Source organism: Camellia sinensis, chromosome 6 (assembly GCF_055761805.1).
Source record: "Camellia sinensis isolate YWXY chromosome 6, ASM5576180v1, whole genome shotgun sequence".
In the NCBI taxonomy this organism is placed as follows: domain Eukaryota; kingdom Viridiplantae; phylum Streptophyta; class Magnoliopsida; order Ericales; family Theaceae; genus Camellia; species Camellia sinensis.
In genome coordinates, this window is record NC_138966.1 from 167,403,824 (window position 1) to 167,431,423 (window position 27,600).

At 36.4% G+C, this 27,600-nt stretch overlaps 2 protein-coding genes and 1 pseudogene across 2 annotated transcripts; all 3 read right to left on the minus strand.

Moving 5' to 3' along the window:
• Nucleotides 1–5,683: 5,683 nt before the first annotated feature.
• On the minus strand, nucleotides 5,684–7,495 carry LOC114322151 (chalcone synthase 3-like). The gene is made up of 2 exons (XM_028269414.2): nucleotides 7,233–7,495; nucleotides 5,684–6,867 (listed from the first exon to the last, which is right to left on the minus strand). Exons 1-2 carry the CDS (start codon nucleotides 7,408–7,410, stop codon nucleotides 5,876–5,878), a joined length of 1,170 nt encoding a protein of 389 aa, XP_028125215.2. The 5' UTR covers nucleotides 7,411–7,495; the 3' UTR covers nucleotides 5,684–5,875.
• A 6,317-nt stretch (nucleotides 7,496–13,812) lies between these two features.
• On the minus strand, nucleotides 13,813–21,518 carry LOC114322127 (chalcone synthase 1-like; annotated as a pseudogene).
• A 2,026-nt stretch (nucleotides 21,519–23,544) lies between these two features.
• Nucleotides 23,545–25,700, minus strand: LOC114270236 (chalcone synthase 3). Its single transcript, XM_028211684.2, has 2 exons — nucleotides 25,076–25,700; nucleotides 23,545–24,710 (listed from the first exon to the last, which is right to left on the minus strand). Exons 1-2 carry the CDS (start codon nucleotides 25,251–25,253, stop codon nucleotides 23,719–23,721), a joined length of 1,170 nt encoding a protein of 389 aa, XP_028067485.1. The 5' UTR covers nucleotides 25,254–25,700; the 3' UTR covers nucleotides 23,545–23,718.
• Between the last annotated feature and the right edge of the window lie 1,900 nt (nucleotides 25,701–27,600).

Sequence of the window (27,600 nt, forward strand, 5' to 3'; positions counted from 1 at the left end):
TTCAAGGTCTAAAATTACCCAAGACATAGGTTCAGATCGAAACTTAATTAAAAGTAACTTTAAGATAAAACAAAGTTTCAAACAAGTTTTCCCAATCTGTTCTCTAACTTTGAAAATTAGAAAACCCACTCCACGCTATTTGAAAAATTCCAAAACCCTCTAGATATCAACTAATATATCCTAAATTTCAAACCCAATTGGTTTTACTTGATTTGCTTATCAAAATAATTATTTATAATTAATTATATCCAAATAGGTTGTTTTCTGCAGCACTTTAAAGAAATTAATGGTTCTCTTAGTATATACAAGCAATCAACGCAAGGCCAAAAATGTAAGAAACTAAACTTATAACCGGTTCTAATGACGCTGATTTGATAATTTTTCGAATTTATACCCAAAGAGAACAACACTTTCGAAATTACTGTTTAACACCAGTTTTCTGGACAAATTTGAACACACCAGTTAATATGGATTTTGACTCCTAAAAATTATGAGAAAATTCTTATATGCAATTCAATATGTAATTAATCTACTATAAAAATTTCAGTTCAAAATTCATCTGTTTGATATGATTTCTCAATATTTAAAGTTTACGGTTCTGTGCAGAATTCTTATCTAACGACTTTCGCTCCTTAATTCGCTTTAAAATTTTGCATGATAATAATATACACAGATTACTATCCCAATCAGCTAATCCATTCCTTTTTCTTCCAACAACTCACATGCACCATAACTATTTCTATCTCTTGCTCTCTCTTCCTCTCTCATTTTGCTATTAGCTGTTGCCGCTATAGTGTTGTTAGGAACCCTAGGGTTGTTATATATATATATATATATATATCTAAATAAAACTCTAAATAATTATCCTTTGTTTTATATTTTTTTTCTTTCACCATTAATTTAAATAAATATAACTATTATTATATCAAAATAAACTAACTAATTTGTCCCCTATTTTTTTTTTAATAATAAAACTTATCTCTAAATTAAAGACTTCCACCATAAATTTATTATAGGTTTAAAATTAATTAAAAACCCTCCAAATATTTAATTTACACCTTAGGATTCACCATCAAAATATTTGAGAATGTAAAATTATTATTATTTAATTATTTACTTTATTTTTATATTCGGGTTCTCATAGACAACCTCCTTGACATAGGCTATTATCATTTCATCTCGAGTTGCATACTCGCTCGTTGCTTGATTCACAATAAGCTGGGAGTCACAGAAGACTACTACCTCATCAGCTTCCGTGGCTGTTGTTAGTTTTAGTCCTGCAATCAGCACCTCATACTCTGTTTCGTTTTTTGAGGCCTTGAACCCCAAACGAATAGATTGCTCAATCATTCACCCATCTGGTGACACCAACACCACTCTTGTCCCTACTCCCCACCAATTTGAGCTTCCATCAACAAAGAGCCGGAAGGAGTCTCTGATGTAGATATTGCAAGGTTTGGCTTCTCTTCCTTCTTTTGCGCTGCTGATGTGGGGTTTTTTGGACCAGTTGGGTTTTTTCTTGCTCTCCTGGACATCCTAAGCCGTGGCCCACTAGAGCTTGCCTTGGAATTGTGCCAGGAGTGAACTCGGCCACAAAATTGGCTAGCATCTGGCCCTTGATTACTGTTCTAGGCCTAAACTCCAAATCGTATTGGCCAAGTACTACTGCCCATCTGGTTATTCTCCCTGTCAAATCCCATGCTGCAACAGGGACTTTAGGGGATGCTCAGTCAACACCACAATCTTGTGGGCTTAAAAATAGTGATTCAGCTTTTTGGAAGCCATCACTGGGGCTAGTGTCAATTTTTCTAGGGGCAAGTACCTGATTTCTGTACTTGCTAGGGTTTTACTTACTTAGTATACTGCCTTTTTCTCTCCTTCCTCTTCTCGGATTACCACTGCACTTACTACGTGGTCTGAAACTGCCAAGTATAGGAACAATTCTTCTCTAAGTATTGGATTTGATAGAACTAGAGTTGTTGTTAGATACTTTTTCAAGTTAGCTAAAGCGACTTCGCATTCCTTTGTCCACAAAAAATCTGTGGCCTTCTTTAACAATTGAAAAAATGGTTTACATTTGTCTGAACTTAGGCTAATGAACCTATTCAAGGCCGCTGCTCTTTTAGTCAACATCTGGACCTGCGTGGCTGATGTTGGGCTCTTCAAGTCAAGGATGGCCTTGATTTGATCTGGGCTTGCTTTAATACCCTTCCTAGTCACCAAGTATCCCAGGAACTTACCGAATCAGACTCCAAATGCACATTTAGAGGCATTGAGCTGAAGCCGATATGCTTTCAGGATATCAAAAACTGTCTGTAAGTCGGCCAGATGGTTCTCAGGTTCTTTGGTCTTCACGACCATGTCATCGATAAAGGCCTTTTCTGTCTTCCCAATTAGGTGCTTGAACATCTTGGTTACTAACCTCTGGTAAGTTGCTCTTGCATTCTTCAATCCGAAAGGCATCACTTTGTAACAGTAGAGTCCTTTCGGGGTGATGAATACCGTCTTCTCTTCATCTGGACATACATTGCTATCTGGTGGTAGTCTCTGTATGCATCCAGAAAACTCATCCTTCCATGTCCTGAAGTGGTATCCAATTATTGGTCAATCTTAGGCACTGGGAAACTATCCTTGGGGCAAGCCTTATTCAGGCTGGTGAAGTCCACACAAACCCTCCACTTGCCGTTCTTCTTTTTCACTACCACTGTGTTGGACAACCAGGTTGAGTAGTGCACTTCTCGAATGGTCTGGGCTTCCAGTAGCTTGTCCACTTCCTCTTCGACTGCCTCTACATGCATCAATATCGGCCTCCTTGCCCGTTGGATGACAGGTTTAGTTGACTTGTCTACATTGAGCCTGTGGCAGGTGACCTCAGGGTCAATGCTGGACATCTCGTATGCGTCCATGCAAAGACCTCTATGTTTGCTCACAAGAAAGCTTCTAACTCCCTTTTCTTCTCCTCAGCTAAGTCTAAGCCGAGAAGGAAGAAGCGCTTCCTATTATCTTCTTGGACCAAAATCTTCTTCAAAGTTTCCTCACTCTTATCGGCTGGTTCTTTGCCGACATCATCTAGGACTTTCATGTCTTTGTTGTCAATTTCTATTGTCTCTGCTTCTCACACATTACAGGTTGACTTCATTGCTGCCATGGAGCAATTTTTGGCCTGCACCTGATCTCCTCAATCTTATGTTCGGTTAGGAATCGCAACAGCTGATGCAATGTTAAGGGAATAACCCTCATTGCATGTAACCATGGCCTACCTAAGATAACATTGTAAGGGGAAGGGGTGCCAATTAGTGTAAATTCCATGCTTACCTTCTTGGTGCCTGCCTGCATCTCTAAATTCGTGACTCCTAGCAGCCATGTCGGCGTTCTGTTGTATCCAACCATTGGACTGTTGGATTGTTCCAGATCATCTGGGTGAAGGCCAAGCTCCTTGTAATATCTCACATACATGATGTCACAAAATCTACGTTGATCAACCAGTATGCGCCTCACCTGGCACTCTCCAATCTTCAGTGTTATCACCAAGGCATTGTTGTGTGGATGCTACACCATATCCAGGTCTACCTCAGTAAAAGAAACCATTGGTCCCTAGTACTCATTTGTCCTAGGCTTCTTTTGCTGGACCTGATACACATTCTGTAGGTGTCTTACCCTCTAAGTTTTCCCATATACATCATTCTCATTGACCTTTGTGTGAATCACATTGATCACTCAAGGTCTATCTGCTTGCTGTAGTGGCGGTGGTAGAGGTGGAGCTGTCTGTGCTTGGGGTAGCCTTGCTTGCTCTTCCCTTGTTCTGGCCTCATCTACTAGGTCTCTTAGGTGACCTTGTCTGACCAAATCCTCCAAGTGTGTCTTCAGAGCCCAACATCCTTGAGTTAAGTGCCCATCCTAATTATGGTAAGCACAATGCTTCCCAAGGCTCCTTCTTATAAACAAGCCAAGGATCTATTCCGGCACTCTGTAATACCGATTGGTTCTTGATCCTTTCTAGAATTTTGTAGACTGGGATCTTGAATATAGTGGTGACTACTTGTGCAGCCCTCAACCCTATCTCTTACTTGTTAAAACCAGTGTTACCTCGGCCTTGCTTCGGCGAGCTGTTTATCTTCTCCTGCTTTGGTGTCTTTGCCCCCTACGTGTCCTTTTCTACTCTAGCATACTTCTCGATCTGTGCCATCCATATTTTTTGGTAAAGTTTTTGCCAATGATTTCTGAAGAGGGCATTCATCATCTAGGTCGTTCTTAAAAAACACGACCGCTAGCTCCTGGTTACAAGTAGGAATTCGGTTGAACACCTCGTAATATCTCTTGGTGTAAGCCCTAAGGCTTTCACCCTCGCTAATGCTCAAAGCTAGCAGAGAGTCTACCCTTAGTAGCTGCAACTTGTTGGTAATAAACCTGGCCACAAACATCTTGGCTAGGCCTTCCCAACTCTTCACAGTTCCTTTTGGCAACTTGCGAAACCAATCTGATGTAATTTTTCCAAAGGATGAGGGGACATTTTGCACAGCAACTACTCATTCCCGCTATACAAAGCCATTGAATTTAAATATAAGCCGACATGAAAGTTCAGATCAGACTTACCATCATGTGAAATCTCTTTAGGGCCTCAAACCTATCTAACTCCATTGAGAATAGAGTTCTCGGCTTAACGGAGGATGTGAGCTTGACGTTGAGTCGCTTCCTCTGAAGGTAGTCTCTCAAATCCTCTTTCGTTTGGCCTGGGGCTTGGGTATCGACAGATTTTAGCCTTTTCGGCGCACTGCTCCCGGCGTCATTGTGCGTCCTCTTGGACTTCTCTTTATTCATTATATCAAAGCAGAGGCCCTTCCCCTGGATATGCCGAGGTTCTTTGACATAGGTGCCCTTGGTTCGTGCTGTCTTCTACGACTACCTCTCACTGACTCTGTTTGCTTGACATCTCGTGAAGGCCGATATGAGCGCTCTTTTTCCTTACCATACTGTGGGACTACTGGGACTGTTTTTTGTCCCCCTTTCTGGGCGTCAGTCTTGGCTGCTAGTACCGGCGTGTCCTGTAACGGGATTACATCACGTTGTTTTGCATCATGAAGTTGACAACCGACTGTAGATCTGCCAACTTGTTTACCATTCCTTTCATCTCGCCATCTTTCCTCAACCATCTATTCTTCCAAACTTGGAGATCGTTTTCGTTGTAATACTCATCTCAGTTAACTTTTTTCTGGACATTACCCTCTTTGTCGACGTCCTTCTCGCCAGGATTCAGATCCTGTGATCCTTCATCATGGTTCCCTCCCCCCCCCCCCCGATGTTAGGATTTGTATGTTCACCACTCTCGCTGTGGATGTCATCCCCAATCTTTTCTTTCTACCCGTTGTTGGCCATTTGTTCTCCTTAAGTTCCCACAGATGGTGCCAAATTGTGGGTGTTGATTTTTGACCACACAACCAAACGGGAAACTCAGCTGGAGAGTACCGAAAGAATAAATTAAGCCCAATAACTTGCAACAAGAAGATGAGAATCCGACGATAGTTCATCCACCCGGGGGCACTCTGACGATCAAGTCAATAATCAATATCTCTCAAATATAGCAAATTATGCTTAAACTCACAAGAAAGAACTTACCTTCGACCCACGAGGGTGCCTTGCTTATATAACCAGCAGTGACTTGATCCCTTTAGAAAAAACAAAAATATTACCAACACCCAAAATTCTTTGATAAAAAACGTTTATTTATATTACAAGTCACTACATAACTTTCATTCGCATTTCTTACTCTAAAATGCAAACAATAGAGTAGGACCAAACAAAGCCATTCAACAACACAACCACGAATTAAAAGAAAAACAAGAAACAATGCTTACACTTTAAGCAACCCTTTTAAGTTTTAAGTGCACACACTATGGAGCACCACAGTCTCAACAGTGAGCCCAGGACCGAACCCAAATAGCACACCCCACTCGAGCCCTTCACCAGTGGTCTTGAGCCCTTCTTCAGTTGATTTCTTCCTTATCTCATCTAGTATGAATAGCACGCATGGGCTTGACATGTTACCGTACTCGCTTAGCACGTGCCTCGTGGCCCGTAGCTTCTCTTCCTTAAGGCCCAATTTTAACTCTACTTGGTCCAAAATAGCAGGCCCACCAGGGTGTGCAATCCAAAAAAGGGAATTCCAATCATAAATGCCCAAAGGCTGGAATGCTTCCACCAGGCTCTTTTCAATGTTCTTGGAGATAAGCCCTGGAACATCCTTGACTAGATGAAATGTAAGGCCCGCTTCACGGAGGTGTCCGTTGATGGCACCGTCACTATCAGGGAGAATGGTTTGGGCCGTTGAGACCAACTCAAATAACGGTTTCTCAACATCTGGAATTGGGTCTGACCCAATTATAATGGCGGCTGCTCCATCACCAGTTAGGGCTTGGCCTACGAGGCTATCGAGATGGGCATCACTAGGCCCACGGAATGTGACCGCAGTGATCTCAGAGCACACAACTAAAACCCGGGCACCTTTATTGTTCTCGGCCAAATCCTTGGCTAGGCGAAGAACCGTGCCACCGGCAAAGCAACCTTGTTGGTATATCATGAGCCTCTTGACCGATGGGCGAAGGTCGAGGAGCTTGGTGAGCTGGTAGTCGGCACCGGGCATGTCCACACCAGTGCTGGTGCAAAAGACCAAGTGGGTAATTTTGGATTTTGGTTGACCCCATTCTTTGATTGCCTTAGTTGCAGCCTCTTTTCCTAGCTTTGGCACTTCAACCACAACCAAGTCCTGCCTAGCATCAAGTGAAGGTGCCATGCACTCACACACTTGAGGATTTTCTTTCAAAATTTCCTCTGTTAAGTACATGTAACGTTTTTTAATCATAGATTTGTTGCCTGTAAAATAGACATCACAAAATATCAAAAGAAAATTAACGGAGGAAAAATATTTGGATTGTCAATTTGTGATTTTTTTACTTGTATTCTCTTTTATTTCTTAATTTTGTTTTTAGATTTAAGTGATTAAAAATAAACCGTAGGAACTTGATTTGCAACATTTTTAATTAACTCCTTGATCTTCTGTAAAATTAAAATCACCATTCAATTACAGACCAAGCAATGATGTAAGACACCATTATGAACTTTCTAAATCCTTTTCATGCACATAATCAAAACAACATCGTGTGTTGCTATGTACAACTCTAATAATCAGCATGAAAATTAAAAATTGACCAAAAGCATATAGATAAAAAAATTCTTACACATGCGCTTGAACTTTTCTCTCAACTCCACCTTATGCTCACTATTCGTAATCCGAAAGTAGTAATCCGGGTACGTGCTCTGATCAACGCAGTTTGATGGGGTTGCCGTTCCAATCGCCAAAACTGTCGCCGGGCCTTGGGCCCGTTGTGCCCTCCAAACATCCTCGACAGTGACCATTCTTGTTGGAAAAATGTTTAGGGTGGTGGCTGGAGCTAGTGTGGCATGTGCTAGCTAGGAAGAGGAGTAGCAGATATTTGAGCTTGAAATAAAATTACGGCGGGGTGTGTTTATATATATGTGACCAAAAGAAGGGGTAGTTGGGAATAACGTGCCTGAACAAACACTAAGAGGCAGCCACAACAACAATTTAGTGGATCATATAAAATGGCTACGTGTGATGTGAGCCTGCAACATGAGAGGGGAATTAATTATTCTTTTTTATTTTATTTTATTTTTCTATTCTCGATCAAAACTTTGTTGCTATAAGAATCATCAGTGTAATTTATTAATCTTTTTTTTTTTCGTTTTTAGCAAGAATTGCTAAATTGCTCAATGAGTTGCATGTGATCTTTTTTCCATGCAAAATGTTAATGACTCTTGATGGAACAATCACATTGAAATATATTTAGAAATCTAGATTTTAATGTTAGAATAATAAAGAGAGATAGAAAACAATATGTATTATATTGAATGAATTGTAGAGTTGAATATTTTATATATAATAGAAGGCCTGTATATATAAACTGAGAAATAGTATCCTACTAGAAATCTAATTATGAGAAAGAGTATCTTACTAAAAACCTAACTATAGTCATTCCTAAATATATTTAGGAAATCAATACCTAATATATTTAGGAATACCACATACACATTAACATTTGAATTAATAAAATTAAAATTATTATTATCAAAGTGAAAACGCACTAAAATAGAGAGATCAACAGTTTAATTTAATTTAATTTATTTTTTTGAATGAGAATGATCGCAAGAGTAGTGATCTAAGTTCTCCATAACCAATTTCTATGTTACCTATTTCAATTTTTTTTTTGTAAACCAACCCGTTCGTTTCAACTAATATAGTTTTTTTTTTTTTCCATTTATATTTTAAAAAACCACCTAACAGTTCATCCTCTACTTACTAAAAAAATATATACCAAACGGAGGCATAGTAAGGTTTCTAACAGTCCTATTGCTTGCCATCAACTTAATTGGTTCAGAAGACAAATTTAAATCAATATTTTGAACTCAACACTTCCTCCATCACTTTAAAAGCATCAATAACTATTACGTTTTTAAAAAGTTATTAGGTGATTATGAGGTATGATTAAATTTAAAAAGGAGTGTTATCTAAGAGTATTATGATCGGTGAAAAAAATAGGTACAACTTTGTGTTTAGAATATAAGAAAATAAAAGAAGTATAGCATTTGGTCATTGGTAAAGCAGGAGACACGTAGTATCTACCAAATAATTTTTCTACTTCTTAATTTATTTATGGTCCTTGGCCATTAAAATATTTAGAGATCCCAATATTTTTTTTTTTCATAATTGAAGTCATTTATTTGTTTAAATACACCAAATATAATATATTTATAAAAATTAAGTTGATTCTTTTTCTCTTTTTTTTTTATCATCAAATCATGTATTTAAAAAGATAAATATTAATTGTTAAGTGTGATTATTGTTAATTAAATATATAAAAAAATTATTGATATTTAATGTGTTATAAAAAATAAACGAAATCAAATTATCGAATTAAGATATGAAATGAGTCCCACCGAACCAATAATGTCACGACCCCAAACCGCCCCTAGTAGTTTGGTGCCGTGATAGCCAGTAATCCGAGATTACCGAAGGCCAACTTTCAAAATTCACACACAATCAGAGTGTTACATATGGGGTTAACCAGTGCGGAAGCAATAATTTACAAATACAAGTGGTCCATAAGAGCAGTGCATAGGTCCAATGGAAGTGCATAGGTCCAATGGAATGGCATACAACTTGAATACAATTAAAGCAAGGTGCAAAAATTCATATTACATCTTAACAAAGGGCTTCACAAGCCGACATAAACGAAATATACGACTACAGGTCAAGGAACACAATCTGCCAGATTGCCGACATCCTCGTTGCCGACGTAACATGCATACAAAACACACATCTTGATCAAAAGGCTTCTCAAGCCGACGTGTACGAAATACAAATATTACAAGCCGAGAAGCATGATTTTCAAGACTGCCGACATAGTTACAAGTCAAGCCGGCATGACAAAAATCCAAAACAAGCTCGCGAATCACATCTAGGCGTCACCGCCGTCTTGCTCATCACCTACATATATATAGAGAGGGTGAGCTTGGATACTCAGTGAATGGTATGAATAATAAAGGGGTTTGCATGAATAATAGCCGAAGTCCTTTCAAAACAATACATATCAAAACTCTATATAACAAGAGATGGATCTCGTCCATCTAACAAATCTTTAAAGCTTCAAGGGATGCTTACTAGCATCAACATATTACAAGTGCTAACCTTCCGGACAAACAAACCCACGCGGTAAACCGTCAGTGGCAAAACAAAACAAAGCAAAGGAGATACCTCAAACAAGGGTGCTACAAAAGTTTAGAGTCCTCTAGCACAAAGGACCTATGTTACAAAGGCTCGTAGCCTCCTAACACGAGAGTACTACGAAAGTTTATAGTCCTCTAGCATAAGAGACTTTCAAAACAAGATGTGCTACAAAAGTTTAGAGTCCTCCAGCACAAGGGACTTTCAAAACAAGATGTGCTGCGAAAGTTTAGAGTCCTCCAGCACAAGGGATTTTTCGGAAAGATCATCGAAACAAGATAATGCTTGATATACAAAATAGGGACAATCATTCATGCTTAGCAAATACTTATCAAAACAAAGCAAAGCAAGGTTCATCAAAACATTGATAACATAGCTTTATTAAAAATACCACTCACATAGTTCTTCAAACGTCGGGGTCAAGGCAAGTCCCAGTCCTACAAACACATGGCAAAGTCTATTGAATGCACTTCTCAAAACAGCATGCATGCAAATGACCTCGGCATTCTTCAAAAACTAAGTCGAATCAAATCAAAACACAGTTTCTTATCGCTGGAAAACAAGCTGGGCAACTACCAGGTCTAGGCCGAGGTCCTACACTTCCTTGCCGAGGTGTGGCCTCGATGGCCACAGTCAAGGAAATGAAGTCGGGAAAATCTGGGTTTCCCTCCCTTGAAGAACATGACGAACATGATGATCATGAACATGAGGAAGATGAATGCAAAGATTAAACTTGCCATTACAAAATCTGAGATTTCATGCTAAGAATCCGGAATCATGGACCTGGGTACCCATATTCAAAGATCTTTATGAAAACAAACACAAAAACATAAACCTTAATGCAACTTTCGGATCAAACAAGGCTTTTCTTCAAGAACACATGAAAACCATCTTCTCTTTCTAAACCAACTTTAAATCAATGCATGGCGTGCAGAACAGGTTTGATCGTGCAATGCAGCTAGATGATCAATAAGAACAACAAGAGTAGGTTAAGATTCTAACCTCAAAACTCGAATCTAACGGTTCAAGCTCCAATGATCAAGCTTGGGAGTTCTTTCTTTCTCACTCAAACTTCTCCTTCTCCTTCCTAGAGCCTCTCTCTCTAAAACACAAGATTTGATACAAAATGATATGTTTTTCTCGACAGCCACTAACTTAACCCTCTGCTGAGATACGTGGCATCGGCTGATTGACTCTACTCAAAAAGGTGACTGACTTGACAAGACAAGACCATGACAAAGTGTACCTAACAAGCTACTCGGTAAGGCACTCCGGCAAGTGATGACATCGGCTAGGGACAAAGCTTCGGCAACTAAGGTGACAATGACCTCGGTTAGGAAGGACAACACTTGACTAAGTTGTGCCACACCTTGGCCTAGATGTGCCACACCTTGGTCTAGGTCATACCACTCCAGGACAAGGTCACTTAGGTGCAAATGTAACATCTCGGCCTAGATAGTACACATGTCGGCCTTGGTGATGAACACATCGGCCTAGATAATGACATCTCGGCCAATATGCCAGGGTGAAGATGGAGGTCAATCGAAGTGGTTACAAGACAGTTCTAAGTGTAGAAAGGTTCCAAGGTGTCTAGGCTTAAGATGACCTCAGCAACACACCAGGCAAGAACAAAGTATGCAAGAAACACTCAATCAAAACAAGACAAGATTTGCAAATGCGCATAACAAAATAAGATCATACCTAAATGTATGCAAGTACGACTAAGTTGAAGCGAGGGTTGTTACAAATAACTTCTGTACAACAATCACGCCATTTCTACTGGGAACAGAGGGAATTAGTTACACCCTTTTTTTTCTTCTTTCTATTCTTGATAAAATATTTATTTTCACTAATTAACTATTTAAATAATTTTTTGAAAGTTAAATTATACCATTGCTCTATATAATTTTTGTGATTTTTTTTTTTTTTTTTTGTCTCCATAACTATAATTTCATCAATTATAATTATACACTTTGATTTCCATTTCAATGTAATCTTTTAATATTTCAAAAACAAAAAATCATATATGCAAAATTAGAAGGATCAAAATAAAAATGTAATTTATTAAGGGATTATTTGAAGTGATCTAAATAAATATACTTTTTGACTTTTTACGAAAAAATATGCAAAAAAGATAAAAATAAAGAGATAATATGATTCAAATAAATACACTTATCTAAATTTATGTCAAATAGTAACTAAATTTTATCATCTTGTATAATATAGGGCAAATTACATATATCTCCCTCAAGATTTACCTAAATTATAGACACCCTTGAGGTTTTGAAAATTACAGATATCCCCCTGAAGTTTATATTTTCATAACAAATTGCCCCTAGAGATTTATATTTTCATAACAATTTGCCCTCTAATTTGTTATGCAAATAGTACCTTCAGAAAAATATCTATAATTTCTCAAACCTCGGAGGGTATCTGTAATTTTGCTACGCCTAGAGGGGTATATGTAATTTGCCCAATAATATATAACCAAAGTCAAATAAAATAAAATAACCTTCTACTTTTTTCTTGTTTTTGATAGAGGCTATATATATATATATGTATGTATATATATATTTAAAACTTGTTAAATCTTAGATAGTAATTAATTTTAATAAAATTTTTAAGATTACTATCGAGTTTGGTTTCTTCCCAAGATTAATTAGTTTAGAATATTTAGATTAGTGGCTGAGAAATCATGCAATTATTTCTTAATTTGTCGGTTTATTTTGATAAGATTGTTTCTGTACTCTGAAAGAAAAAAAAACAAGTCGTCTGATCAAGAAACAGAGGAGTGAAGAGCAAAAAGATGAAAAGTGAGAAGACAAAAAAAAGTGAGTGAATGGAGAGAGAAAAGCAAAGTGGGCAAAAAATATAAAAAGAAATATGAAGTTTGTGTATGGAGCTAAAACGTCTTTCATAAATAAGAAATATAATTCACTTGATGACATGAAATCATATCAAACCATTTTTTATTTATATTTTTTTTAAGTTGCTAAAATCCTTAGTTTGATTTTTTTTAAAATTATTTTTAAATGAATTCTTGTTATTTTTAATTAAAACAAATAAAAATTCGAACAAAAATCTGTGTGTATTTTTTTAGAGTTTTCGTTTATTTTTAGTAATTTTTTTTTAACTTTTTGGATGCATCTAATTTTGATATATCTAAAAAAAAAAAAATTACTAAAATATAAAAAAATTTCAATAAAGACAAACAAAAATCTATCTAAAAATAATTTCTAAAAACTACAACCGGACAAAAATTTGATTTTTTTTCGATAACTTAGTTTGTGTTTGTAAAACAATAATTCATTTGCTCAACCTTCAACTCATCCCTTTTTTTTTTTTATTTGGTAATAATCTGCACTTATATATACATAATTTTTATTTTTTATTTTTTAAAAAGCAGTACTTAGATATACATAATCAAAGTCATAACATTTACGCAAATTGCAACCTCCAATAATTGCAAAGAATATATCAACCTTCAATAATCATTAAGGTTCCCAACGCACAAATTTCATTTCTTACTTTAAAATGCAAACAATAAAGTGAAACCAAACAAAACCGCGAGCCTGTGGCCTAGTGATTTGTTCACCGCTGGATAAGATTCTCGAATTTGATTGAATTTGCTTTTCAATTTGAGTCTCGACAGTTGCAACATCTCGTGACTAGGTGCAGGCTCTCACCGCGAGATGAGATTAGTCGAGGTACGTGTTAAACTGCCCCCAGACACCACTTAGGAAACCCAAAAAAAACAAAAAAAAAAACAAAAAAGGATTCCATAACACAACCAAAAATTTGCACCAATAAAAAAGAAAAAAAGAAGGAAAAACAATGATTATAATTTAAGCATTAATGATTCATTTATACAAATTTTTCGTCCAAATTTTCCTGAATGAGACTATTACTGGTAATAAACCAGACTCTCACCGGAAAGAAACCCATTCAAGAGTGATTTAGATAAAAAAAATTATGTGGATGAATCATTACTTTAATTTAAGCAACCTTTTTAACTTTTAAGTGCACAAACAGTTGAGCACAACAATCTCAACAGTGAGCCCAGGCCCCAACCCAAATAGCATACCCCACTCAAGCCCTTCACCGGTGGTCTTGAGCCCATCTTCATCTGACTTCTTTCTTCCTCATGTCATCCATCCAGTCTGAATAGCACACTTGCGCTTTTGCATGTTACTCGCTGCCTCGTGGCCCGTAGTTTCTCGGCCTTAAGGCTCAACTTCAATTCCACTTGGTCCAAAATAGCAGGCCCGCTAGATGTGCAATCCAAAAAATAGAGTTCCAATCAGAGATGCCCAGGGATTGGAATGCCTCCCACGAAGCGGGGATTCTATTTACACCCAAAAAAAATTATTAAGTACTCCAAATTTTTAAGTGTATTTTATTTGATTATTTAAAATTTTATTTTACTCTCATTATACCCTATTATTTTTTTTCCAAATTATCCTCAAGGTAAACCTAAATAATAAATAATAAACAAACTAAAAAAACTAAATTATTTCAAAAAAATTTCAATGCAGAAAATAATTCTCAAATGCAGGGAAAAAAAACCAAACTTATAAGCACATAAGCATTATAAATACAGAAAAAATCAAATTTTTACATAAGCATTATAAAACTTTCCGATACAGGAAAAAAATTACATTATAAATTATCCACAAAAATGCTTTTGGAAAAGTAAAAACCAAACTTATAAGCACATAAGCATCAGACACTAACAAGAAATAGTAGTTTTGAAATAATATACTATTTAAATGACAAAATAAAAACAACTCCAATAATAAGTTATTGTTAATCTAACTATTGAGCCCTTTAATTTTTGTCAAAAAAAAAAAGGATATAAAAAATAATTGATGATGCTCTATAAAAATTGTGAAACCCCTCTATATGAATACTTAGCTCATTTTTGATGGGTTGCTTCAAAAAACTATTTTGATTATTACTCTCATCCATTATTTGATTTTGTTCAAACTTTCTTATAAGGTTTAGGGTTTAAGATTTCAAAATAATAAAAAAACAATGATGTTGATGATGACGGTGAGTTTTGGTAGGGTGGATTGGAGTTTTGGAGGGAGGATAAAGAAGAAGAAGAAGAAGGAGAAGGAGAAGAAGAAGAAGAAATAACTTTGATCTCTTGGGAAAAAAGATACAGAGATTTGAATAGGAATAACTGATTAGGGTGTATCATGGAAAAAAAAATTATTTTAGGATTTAATATGTGTTGTCTTTATTAGTAAATTCATATTAAGATATAATAGAAATTAAAATTTATAAATTTAAATTAGACGTACGGAAACATATTTTAGGTTTAAATAGAATCCCTCTCGAAGCTCTTCTATATGTTCCTAGAGATAAGCCCTGGAACATCCTTATGTATGTGAAATGAAATGCCCATTTCTAGAAGTTGTCTGTTGATGGCGCAGACGCTATGAGGGAGAATGGTTTGGGCCACTGAGGCTAACTCGAATAACAGTTTCTCAACCTCAGGCATCGGGCCTGACCCAACTATAACTGCAGCTGCACCATCACTAATTAGGGCTTGGCCCACAAGGTTGTCGAGATGGATGTCACTAGGCCCATGAAAGGTGGTTACAGTGATCTTAGAGCACACGACCAAGACCCGAGCACCTTAACAAGGTCATTAGCTAGGCGGAGCACCATGCCACCGACATAGCAGTACATCATGAGCCCGCTTGATTGATAGGCTAAGGCCAAGGAGCTTGGTGACACTACTAAAAAAATGACTTTTTGCGTCTAGTTTTTTGCGACCCACTATTTAGCCGTCGCAAAAAGAAAGAATTTTCGGAAATGATCTGTGCCAAAAGGCATATTTTACCCCTATTTTTTATTCCCTTCACTGACCCCAATTTATTTTGCCCTTTTATTACACTCACCTATGCCTAAGCCCCTTTCACTGTCATTTTCACGACGATGATAAACAGAGAGGTCTCTCTCGCGCTCTCTGTCTCTCTCGCTCTCTTTGCTCACCATGGTCGTAACTCTAGTGGTATGAATCTCTCTCTCTCTCCTTTCTCTCTCTATATATACATACATATTTGTATATTTATATATGTATATATATTGTGGATTGCAGGTAGAGTTCTTCATATGCTTGGTATTGACGATCTTAGGCTACATTCCTGGAATAGTTTACGCTCTCTATGCGATGCTCTATGTCGATCGTGATATGACTCGCGCCGATTACCGTCTACGCGCCTAGTCTGTGTGTGTGTGTGTGTGTGTGTGTGTGGAAATCTGTGTGTTTAGCTGTAATCTCACGGTATTATACTCTGGCCCTATGTGTGAAATCAATTTGAATGAGTTTAAACTCTTGTTATTTGATTGAATCGCTTTGATTTAATTCTATTCTTCTCTTATTTATTTCTATTTCAAATACCTGTGTATAGATTTTGGAGTGATTTGAACTCATGATTGATCTAACTCTCTCTCAGCTACGAAGCTTTGGTTCGAATCAATCCTTTTGCTATATTTTCATGTGTGTGTGTATATATATATATATATATATATATATATGTGTGTGTGTTCATTCATTGTTGAGTAACTTTGATTTATATCGAGATTCACATATTTTTCTGATCTGTTTTTAATTTTCATCTATATATCTTTACTGTAAGTTCGATAGTCATGATCGGTGATGGATTTCTATGGTTCTACATGTATAGAAATTGGATTGGCGTGTGTTCTGTTTTAACTTAATCGAAGTTTAATTTATAATTTATTTTTGTTTGTATCCATGTGATTTTGCAGTGATTGCTCATGGAATCAATGCCGCAGATGTGAAGAAGCTTCAAGATGTTGGGATCTACACTTGCAATGGCTTGATGATGCACACGAAGAATGTACATTGATTTTCAATTTCGATTTTGTGAAGTTTTTAAGATTGGCATTTGCATTGAGGTTAAGGTAGCCAAAACACGTTTGATGATTTTGTAGATCAACTGATACTCAATTGGAAGAAAACTTGTATATATATATATATGTATTTGAAATGTTTAGTTGAATTAATACGTGCTGAAAATTTGATCATATTTTTTGCTATGTTAAATTAAATCTAAGATTTGGACTTTTGAATTGGTCATGCTAACAAAAAACAACTACATTTATTTGTTATTTATTTTAGATTTTTGATCATTTGATCAAATTCTCCTAAAACAAAACTAATTGGTACATGTATATATGTACCAGATCTAGTGCAATGCATTTTCAAGCTCTCTCTATAGTTTTCAATATCAATTTAAGTTTGATGAAGCTCAAAAGTAATTTAGATCTTAATTAAATGATGAATTACTTGCTACTGATATCTTTCTCACTTTTGAATTTGAATTCGATTCATATAGCTAAATGCATGGAGTATTGAATATTAGTATGCATAGGAAATACACAAAAAAGTTAATTTGTTCATCAATTTTTTACTTGGATCGATGTTGGTTTGTATTTTCTTATCTCAGTTGATACATTCGTGAGGGCTTTGCGCACTCTTCTCTGTCCTTTCCTCCGCACTCAGTAGAGTGATTTTTTATTTGGATCAATTTCTTTTGCTAGGTAAAATTTACTACTACAGTTCAATTTGGTCACTATTTACCATGATCCAAGAGTTCCAACTGAAAATTGCAGGTCATTCAAGATTTTGCTTCATTGTTTGAATTCATTATTGTACGAGGAATTCCATTCTTGCAAATTTTTGAACATACAAATTTGGATTTAATAATCTACTATTATGACTAAAGCCTGCCACTATGTAACTTTACTGCAATTTCTCGTATTTGGAGTACATCGAGCTTGAAGATGCTTTACATTATAATTTTTCATGATTTCACTGCAATCCATGATAATCCCCTGAAAAATCTCTCTTTTAGATGTGGACTCGTTAACCTTTTTGCTTTTTATCTCAACTAATCTATGGAAGGGACAATCAATGGAGATTGGGAAAGAGAATCCAGATATATTTTTTACAGACCGTGAAGGAAGGAGAAATACTGAATGCCTATCTTGGGGCATTGATAAAGAACGAGTACTAAAAGGAAAAAGTGCTATAGAGGTATTACATTATCAATTATTTTTTGGTACTTGTCATCTCTTTTTATTCTGAACAAATTTTTTAAAATTTATTAATGTTTTTCTTTATTTCAATTGTAACTCCATAGTCCAAGCCTCATTTGTTTCAGGGCATGATTATGTTCAGTTGCAAAATTGATTTTTCATATTTCATAAATTTCATGTGGGCGTGACCAAAGCATGGTAGTCATCTTTTATTTCTTTCTCATGTGCTGGGATACACAGGCCCTTTAATACTCTCAGCTTAGTATTGTTCTTTGTAACTTACCTTTATTAAATTGAGCATGCTTAATCCTCTTCTGATATATTTAAATCTGGTTGTGTCCTTGATAACATTAATCTTTTTAGACCTTACCCCCTATTTTATCACTTTGCTGAACTTGTAAAAATTCAGTGGTCAATTTTTCTAATATTGCTTCGTAGTCAATTCTGACCTGTTTGCTTTCTACTTGTCTGAAGATTGGTACATGCCTTGGACGTGTAACTTGTGAGGAGAATCCGTATTAAGCCTCTTCTCTTAGTGGGTAGTGTAATTGTTGTTGGGATTTACACCTTCAGTTAGTCTGTACGTGAGCCTCTGACAAATTTATAGTGATATTGCAATTCTGTCTTTTGGAAGTGAGGGTCAAATAACAGGTGTCCTGGTGTAGATATTTTCAGTTCTAAGGGACTAACTTTATGGATTCTTAGTTCATTGCTATCTTATCTGACAAAGGTTCTTGAAGCTCATAGGGTAGGTGTACATGACATCATTTCTGTTTTGTGTTTTAAATCTTGTTTCATCTTTGAAATTCATCGATGTATTTAAACATGCCAGATATATTTAGTAACTTAGATATGCCAGATATATTTAAATTCCTTGTAGGATAAATTTGGGGTGAAAAGAAGTTTTTAGGATGGAATGCATAATGTCGGTCTCTCTGAGCATATTAACAGAGTCATCAAAGCCATGTATATATATAGACAAATTGTGTGTGTTTTGTTTATTGGGCCTGAGCCAAACTGTCTCTCTTTCTAAAAGGGTTCCTATATTATGGCAATCAGATGTTAATTTGGTGATTTCATTCAGCATACATGTCAAGCAAGGGCTTTTCCGATTTCTCTTAAGCTCCTGTGTCAATTACCCAAGTAGACAAATATGATCACCTTGTTGGTGTAACCCAATTGCTTTTATAGTTCCATGGTTGCATACCTTGCTCTTAGTTTATCATTCTCTTCTGAATTCTCATAGTAGGACTTTTGCATATGATCTAGTGATAGTTCTTGCAACACCTTTGTTTTATAGCATAGTTGTGAAGATTTTGCTCTTCCATTCTTCATATATTTTGTTGGTCCTGACAATCTTAATCATTCTAGTCAGCCAAACAGTACCATCATTATTTGCCCTCTCAACGTTACTCATTGGCTTTGAGCTTTGGACCTTTCTTCTTGAAATGTTATATGACATGTTTTTAATCATAGCCATGCTTCTTGAATTTCTGACATGATTATTGCTTGCCAAACTAACGTAAACACATCTCCTCTCCTTTCAACACCTGTTAATCACGTTCTAGCAAACATTTCACACTTGCATGTATGTCATCAAATGTTTCTACTGGAGTTTCTAAATAAACGCTTATGCTTTCTCTCATTGAAGTACTATTGAAACCCCTTGTTATTTGTGAGTTTACATCTGATTTAAAATGCACTTATCATCAAATGTTGCTTGTTTTCCCCAGAGGTCATCAATTGGACTAGTTAAGTCAATGCAGCCAGCTATCAGCAATCCGGCATCTGCTGATTCCGTGATAAGCTCTAAAACTGATCCAAATCTTTGCTTTGCAACGCATGCCCATTCCAGCATCTCATTTTCTGGTCTTAGCGTGGAGAGTAGTGCTGCAGATCATTAAGGCTGGTGCTTCTCGAATGGTTCTCATGGGAGAGCCGCCTCCATTGTGTCCTAAAAGTTCATTCCCAACTAGTAGGAGCAGCACTGTTATGTGTTACATGGAAAAGAAGAAGACACGCAAGTAAGAGTAGAATAGTTCTTTTTTTTTTTTTTTTACACATCATTTAGGTTAAAAAAAGAAAAGAATATTGTGTGGACCTAGGAAGCATGGATGTGTATTTAATTCACTTTCAATTCTTTTTTATTGTTTAGTTCTTTGGTTTAATGGAAAGTATATTTTGAGGTTTGTGATAGTTTCGAGGAAAGTGTAGAAGAAGTGTTAATGCATGAATGTTGAGATTTTATTAAAGGAAGAAATGAAAAATAATGCATGAATGTTGAGATTTTTGCAAATGTCTTTACATTTATTGTATATAATATTTGAATATATATCTATATATATATATGATTGTAGGTTTTTTTTTTTTTTGGCGACAGAAAGAAGATGGTCACTAATACATTGTAGGCATTTTTTAAACTCTTTAACGACGGCAAAATATTTGTCGCTATAAGTATGTTAGGTGGTCGCAAATAGTTTGCGACTGTTGTTTTGCGGTCGCAAAAAGTATTTGTTACCCCCACATTTGCGACCCTCATTTGCCGTCGCATAGGCTATCGCAAAAAGTCTTTTGCGACTTTTTTTTATTGTTTGCGACGGCTTGTAGCTGTCACAAAAAGTACTTTTTTTAATAGTGTGAGCTGGTAGTCAGCACTGGGCATGTCAACAACACTGGTGGTGCAAAAGACCAAGTGGGTAATTTTGGACTTTGGTTGACCCCATTCTTCCATTTTCTTAGTTGCAGCCTCTTTTCCTAGCTTTGTTACTTCAACCACAGCCATGTCCTGCCTAACATCAAGTGAAGGTGCCATGTGTAACACTTCTTAATCATAGATTTGTCATCTGTTATAATGGAAAATTAACATAGAAAACCAATCATTGGACTGTTAGTTGGCAATTGTCTCAACTGTAGATTATTTGTGACATTTTTAGAGTCCTAGTGTAATTATTTGTCCCTAGGAATGTAAAAAGAAATTCCAAAAAAATCCCATAAAATGAGTTAATATACAGTAAAGTATTGACATATATATACAAGGTTATATTTGGAAGAACATGCATGAGCTGCATGATTTAGAACATCTTTAATCAATTAATTCCTTTCTAGATCTTCTCTAAAATTATACACCATTCAATTACAGACCAAGAGATGATTTAGGACCTGCAAATAAAATAAATAAATGCGCTTGAACTTTTGTGTGAGCTTGGTCTTATGCTCACTGTTCCTGATCCGATAGTAGTAATCAGGGTACATGCTCTGATCAATGTAGCTTGGTGGAGTCACGGTTCCATCGCCATACCTGTCGCTGTGCCCTCAGCCCACTGCCCTCTGGATGTCGTGAATGGTGACCATTTTGCTAGCAAAAAATGTAGGATGGTGGCCGGAGCTTATGTGGTATGTTATGTGCTAGCAAGGACTACTAAGGGGTTGTTTGAGATGTTCTAAATAAGTGTACTTTTTGACTTTTTATAAAATATGGGTTGAGTTTGAAGTGATGTGATACAGATGTGATGTGACTTAAATAGGATAGTGATTTTTTGACTTTCTGAATGTTTTAAGAGATGACAAATAAGGCCTAAGTACTAGTAGATATGTGGGCTTGTAACAAAATTATGTATAGGCCCTTAATAGAAAAACAAAATCAGAAAGCGACTACACTATCAAATCAATAATGTATATTTAAAAAAATTATTGTGAACTTATAGTATGAATAAATCTTACCATTGGATGAGAAATATTTACAAATGTTTAATTATTTTTTATAAAATTTGTAGACCCTCTCTAATATAAATCAACCATTTTGAATGTGAGGTGTTTGAGAGGATCTATCACTGACCCACAAACAACGAAAATGTAAATGACATTTTTTGTTTTTTTGGAAAATTTATTAGTAAGTGGGACAGATTGAAATAATTGTAGAACATGTAAGAATTTTTATTTGTGTAAGTCTGACACATAAAAAAAATTACACCAAATATAAAAAAATAAATAAATAAATTATACCATATAGTAATACATTAATAACTTGTACCACTATAAAAACAAAATTATTTTTCCATCATCCAATTGAAATGTATTTTTTTCATTTTGAGCTAGGCTTCCCTTTGGTCCATGACCTAGATGGGAGGGTGTTGTCTAGACTTGGGAAACCCACCACGAGTTTTATTTTAATAATTTGAATCGTTTATTTTGTAATACCTTATTATTTACACACAAAAATTTAGTCTATTTAGTAATTGTAAGCTATTCAATTTGAAAAATTACGATTATGAGATCGACGTATTTCTTTTTATTTTATAGAGTATATACACAAAGGACCTAATAAATAAACGATTTGAATCATTAAAGCGTGATTTATGACGAACTCTACAAATTCAAACAATATCCTCTAGTCAAATCATGTGAGTCAACTCCTTTCATTTTCTATTTTATTTTTGTCCTAGTGTTACTGCCACAAATTGAATGGTTGCTTCAAGACAAATTCAGAATTTTGATTTAAAATTTTACTCAAAATTATCAATATATAATCCAAATTCAGAATGCATGAATTCAATCTTAACTATACACATATTTTCTGGGGAAGAGTCTGCCGAGTCTGCCCATTTTTTAGTACAAGAATCTTTTATATACAAACACAAGACAAAATTGTCCTTAAATGGATTAATTCTCTATTTCTTTCTCTAAAACATTAGCCGACTCTCCGCCTCTCTATTTCATTTTTTTTTTACCCCTCTTTCTTCCATTACAGAAGTCAATTGTGTAATAAAGAAAACTAAATATTTCAAGAAAGAATACACAATCACTCAAACCAGAAACTATTATTATATATCATTTGATTTTGTCGACCCAATTCATCATCTTTGAATTTAGAAGAATCAAAAACACAAATGCAGATCAATGATTTAAAACCTGGACTGGACCAGCCGGTCGGGCCGGTTGAACCGAGACCCGAGCCTAGTTCCGGTCCGGAAGAACCCTTAAAACCGAACAATGCTAAAAACCGGCCTAGATTGTCAAAACTGGTAGAACCGCTTGTTCAACCAGTTTATTTTTCTTCTTTTCTTTCTTTCTTATATATATTTCAAAATTTTGACTAAAAATCCTTATTTCAAGAGTCTCCTCTTATGAGAAGGAATCCCATTGAAACTTGAAGAAATTATAAAAGTCTATTGCTATTTATAAGAAAATATTTTTCCAAAAGAACCTACAAAATTCTATATGGGATTCAATCAAATTATTTGAATCATATTGATTGGAGAGAGAGTTGAAAATTTCATTTCCTTCCAAAATTAAATCTAGCGTTCAATCAATTTGTTTGGAGGAATATTAAAAAAAATTAATTTATTTAAAACAAGTGACTTTTTCTTATCAATTATGACTTTATTAAATATTATTAATAAATACTATGTAACAATTTTTATTTTTATTTGAGTATTTATATATATTTTTATTTGTTTATAATTTAAAATTATATTTTTAATTATATAATATTAATTATAACGTCACGGCTCGGTCGCTTTGACCTAACGATTGAACCGGTGACCCGTGCACCCCTTTTTTTTCCGATTCGCTTACCAGTCCGTTTTTCAAAACATTGATGCAAATTACCAAAAAGGCTATTAAAAAAAAACAAAAACAAAAAGAGAAAACAAAAATATTACCAACACCCAAAATTCTTTGATAAAGAAAATTTTATTTCTTTTAAAAGTCACTACATAACTTTCATTCGCATTTCTTACTTTAAAATGCAAACAGAGTATGACCAAACAAAGCCATTCAACAACACAACCACAAATTAAAAGAAAAACAAGAAACAATGCTTATACTTTAAGTAGCCCTTTTAAGTTTTAAGTGCACAAACTGTGGAGCACCACAGTCTCAACGGTGAGCCCAGGTCCGAACCCAAATAGCACACCCCACTCAAGCCCTTCGCCAGTGGTCTTGAGCCCTTCTTCAGCTGATTTCTTCCTCATCTCATCTAGTATGAATAGCACGCACGCGCTTGACATGTTACCATACTCGCTTAGCACGTGCCTTGTGGCCCGTAGCTTCTCTTCCTTAAGGCCCAATTTTAACTCTACCTGGTCCAAAATAGCAGGCCCACCAGGGTGTGCAATCCAAAAAAGGGAATTCCAATCAGAAATGCCCAAAGGCTGGAATGCTTCCACCAGGCTCTTTTCAACGTTCATAGAGATGAGCCTTGGAACATCCTTGAGGAGATGAAATGTAAGGCCCACTTCACGGAGGTGTCCGTCGATGGCACCGTCACTACTAGGGAGAATGGTTTGGGCCGCTGAAACCAACTCAAACAGTGGTTTCTCAACCTCTGGAATTGGGTCTGACCCAATAATAATGGCGGCTGCTCCATCACCAAATAGGGATTGGCCTACGAGGCTATCGAGATGGGTATCACTAGGCCCACGGAAGGTGACCGCAGTGATCTCAGAGCACACGACTAAAACGCGGGCACCTTTGTTGTTCTCGGCCAAATCCTTGGCTAAGCGAAGAACCGTGCCACCAGCAAAGCAACCTTGTTGATACATCATGAGTCGCTTGACTGATGGGCGAAGGCCGAGGAGCTTGGTGAGCTGGTAGTCGGCACCGGGCATGTCCACACCACTGGTGGTGCAAAAGACCAAATGGGTAATTTTGGATTTTGGTTGACCCCATTCTTTGATTGCCTTAGTTGCAGCCTCTTTTCCTAGCTTTGGCACTTCAACCACAACCATGTCCTGCCTAGCATCAAGCGAAGGTGCCATGTACTCGCACACTAGAGGATTTTCTTTCAAAATTTCCTCTGTTAAGTACATGTAACGTTTTTTAATCATTGATTTGTCGCCTGTAAAATAGACATCACAAAATATCAAAAAAAAATTAACAGAGGAAAAATATTTGGATTGTAAATTTGTGATTTTTTTACTTGTATTCTCTTTTATTTCTTGATAATGTTGTTAGATTTAAGTGATTAAAAATAAACCATAGGAACTTGATTTACAACATTTTTAATTAACTCCTAGATCTTCTGTTAAATTAAAATCACCATTCAATTACAGACCAAGCAATGATGTAAGACACCATTATGAACTTTCTAAATCCTTTTCATGCACATAATCAAATTAACATCATGTGCTGTTATGTACAACTCTAATAATCAGCATGAAAAATAAAAATTGACCAAAAGCATATAGATAAAAAATTTCTTACACATGCGCTTGAACTTTTCTTTCAACTCCACCTTATGCTCGCTATTAGTAATCCGAAAGTAGTAATCCGGGTACGTACTCTGATCAACGCAGTTTGGTGGGGTTGCCGTTCCAATCGCCAAAACTGTCGCCGGGCCTCGGGCCCGTTGTGCCCTCCAAACATCCTCGACAGTGACCATTTTTTGCCAGAAAAATGTTTAGGGTGGTGGCTGATGCTAGTGTGGTATGTGCTAGCTAGGAAGAGGAGTAGTAGATATTTGAGCTTGAAATAAAATTATTGGTAAGGTGTGTCTATATATATGTGACCAAAAGAAGGGGTAGTTGGGAATAACGTGCCTGAACAAACACCAAGAGGCAGCCACAACAACAATTTGAGTGGATCATATAAGATGGCTACGAGTGATGTGAGCCTGCAACATGAGAGGGGAATTAATTATATATCCTTCTTTATTTTATTTTATTTTTCTATTCTTGATCAAAATTTTGATTTTCTCTAATTAATTATTTTTTAAGTTTTTGAAAGGCACCATTGATCTTTATAGGTTTAGCAAAATTTTATTTTGATTTTCATAATTCCAACTAATATTTTTTATTTTGTTTTAGTATAGGGCAAATGTTGCAATCACTTAATATTTCACATACAAAAGCGTTCCTCGAAATTAGAGAGACAAATGTGAAAGGTAGGTAAAACTATAGGGATGTGATCTTTTTTCCCATCCAAAATGTTAATGGCTCCTGATAGAACAGTCACATTGAAATATAATTAGAAATATAAAGTTTAAATTAATAAAATTAAAATTATTTATTTTATTTTATTTTATTTTGAATGAAAATGATCGCAAGAGCAGTTATCTAAGGTTAAACTCTCCATAATCGGTTTATATGTTACGTATTTCAATTTTTTTTTTTTTTTGGGTAACCCAACCCGTTCATTTCAACATTTTCGTTTCAACTAATATAGTTTTTTTTTTTTTTAATTTTTTTTTTTTAAAACCACCTAACAGTCTGTCCTCTACTTACTAAAAAAATAGAGTAATAAAGTTTCTAACAGTCTTATTACTTACCATCAACTTAATTGGTTCAGAAGACAACTTTAAAGCAACATTTTCCACTCAACACTTCCTCCATCACTTTAAAAGAATCAATAAGAGTGTGTTTGGTAACGTTTACATATTCAGTTTATATTTATAAAAATTTTATAAATTGGTTTTTGTTTATTTTTTGTTTATTTTTAAAAAAACATAAACTACAAACGCGTTTGGTAATTGACAAAATGTTTACAAAATTTAAAAAATATAAAAAAGAGTGAAAAATGGCAAGTAGTGGCAAATGGCGGTGAAAGACGGTGGTGGCAAGTGGCGGCGAAAGACGATGGGTGGTGGGTAGCTGGTGGTGGCGGGTGGGTGGTGGCGGTGGCGGGTGGTGGAAAGTGGTGACGGTGGGTGGTGGATACCTGGTGGTGGTGGGTGGTGGCGGGTGGTGATGGTGGTTGGGTGGGTGACGGTGGCGGGTGGTGGGTGGTAGCGAGTGGGTAATGGTGGTGGTGGTGGCGGCGGGTGGTTGGTGGTGGTGACGACGGCGGCGGGTGGTTGGTGGCAGATAGCGGGTGGTGGTGGGTGGTGGTGGCGGCAGGTGGTTGGTGATGGTGGCAAGTGGGTGGCGGGTGGTGGGGGTGGTGGTGGGTGGGTGGGTGAGTGGGTGATGGTGGTGGGTGGTAGGTGGTAGCGAGTGAGTGGTGGTGGTGAGTGGTGGTGGCAGGTAGGTGGCGGGTGGGTAGTGGGGGCGAGTGAGTGGGTGACAGGTGGCTGGTGGTGGTGGGTAGCTGGTGGTGGTAGGTGGTGGATGGTGATGGCAGGTGGGTAGTGAGTGGTGATGGCAAGTAGGTAGCGGCTGGTGGTGGCGGGCGGTGGATGGTAGTAGCGGGTGGTGGGTGGTGGATGGCAGGTGGATGGTGGTGGTGGTGGTGACAAGGAGTGGGTAGGTGGGTGGTGGTGGCGAGTGGATGGCAGGTGGGTGGTGGTGGCAGGTGGGCGGTAAGTGGTGGTGGCAGGTGGTGGTGGGGGTTGGGGGTGGGTGGTGGTGGCGGAAGACGATGGTGGAAAATGGTGGCGGGTGGTGGATAGTGTTGGGTGGTTAAAAAAAAAACTGAAAACTCAAAATGGAAACACATTTTTTGTGTATTCATTTTTTGGCCAAATTTATAAACTGAGACCACTGATTTATAAATCAAAAATTTTACCAAACAAGTTTTTATTTGAATTTTTAAAATTTTTGTAAATATAAACAGAAAACTGAAAACGTAGTGTTACCAAACGGCACCTAACCATTACGTTTTTAAAAAGTTATTAGGTGGTTCTGATATATGATTAAATTTAAATAGGAGTGTTATCTAGAATATTAGTATTATGATCGGTGAAAAAAATAAGTACGATTTTGTGTTAGAATATGAAAAAATAATAAGAGGTGTAACATTTGGTGATTGGTAAGGTAGGAGACACGTGGTATTTACCTAATAATTTTTCTACT

Coding starts and splice junctions, on each gene's coding strand:
- LOC114322151 (XM_028269414.2), bottom strand. CDS start 7,410: ATGGTCACTGTCGAGGATGTTTGGAGGGCACAACGGGCCCAAGGCCCG. Junction 6,868..7,232: donor AGAAAAGTTCAAGCGCATGT/GTAAGAATTTTT, acceptor TCTATTTTACAG/GCAACAAATCTATGATTAAA.
- LOC114270236 (XM_028211684.2), bottom strand. CDS start 25,253: ATGGTCACTGTCGAGGATGTTTGGAGGGCACAACGGGCCCGAGGCCCG. Junction 24,711..25,075: donor AGAAAAGTTCAAGCGCATGT/GTAAGAAATTTT, acceptor TCTATTTTACAG/GCGACAAATCAATGATTAAA.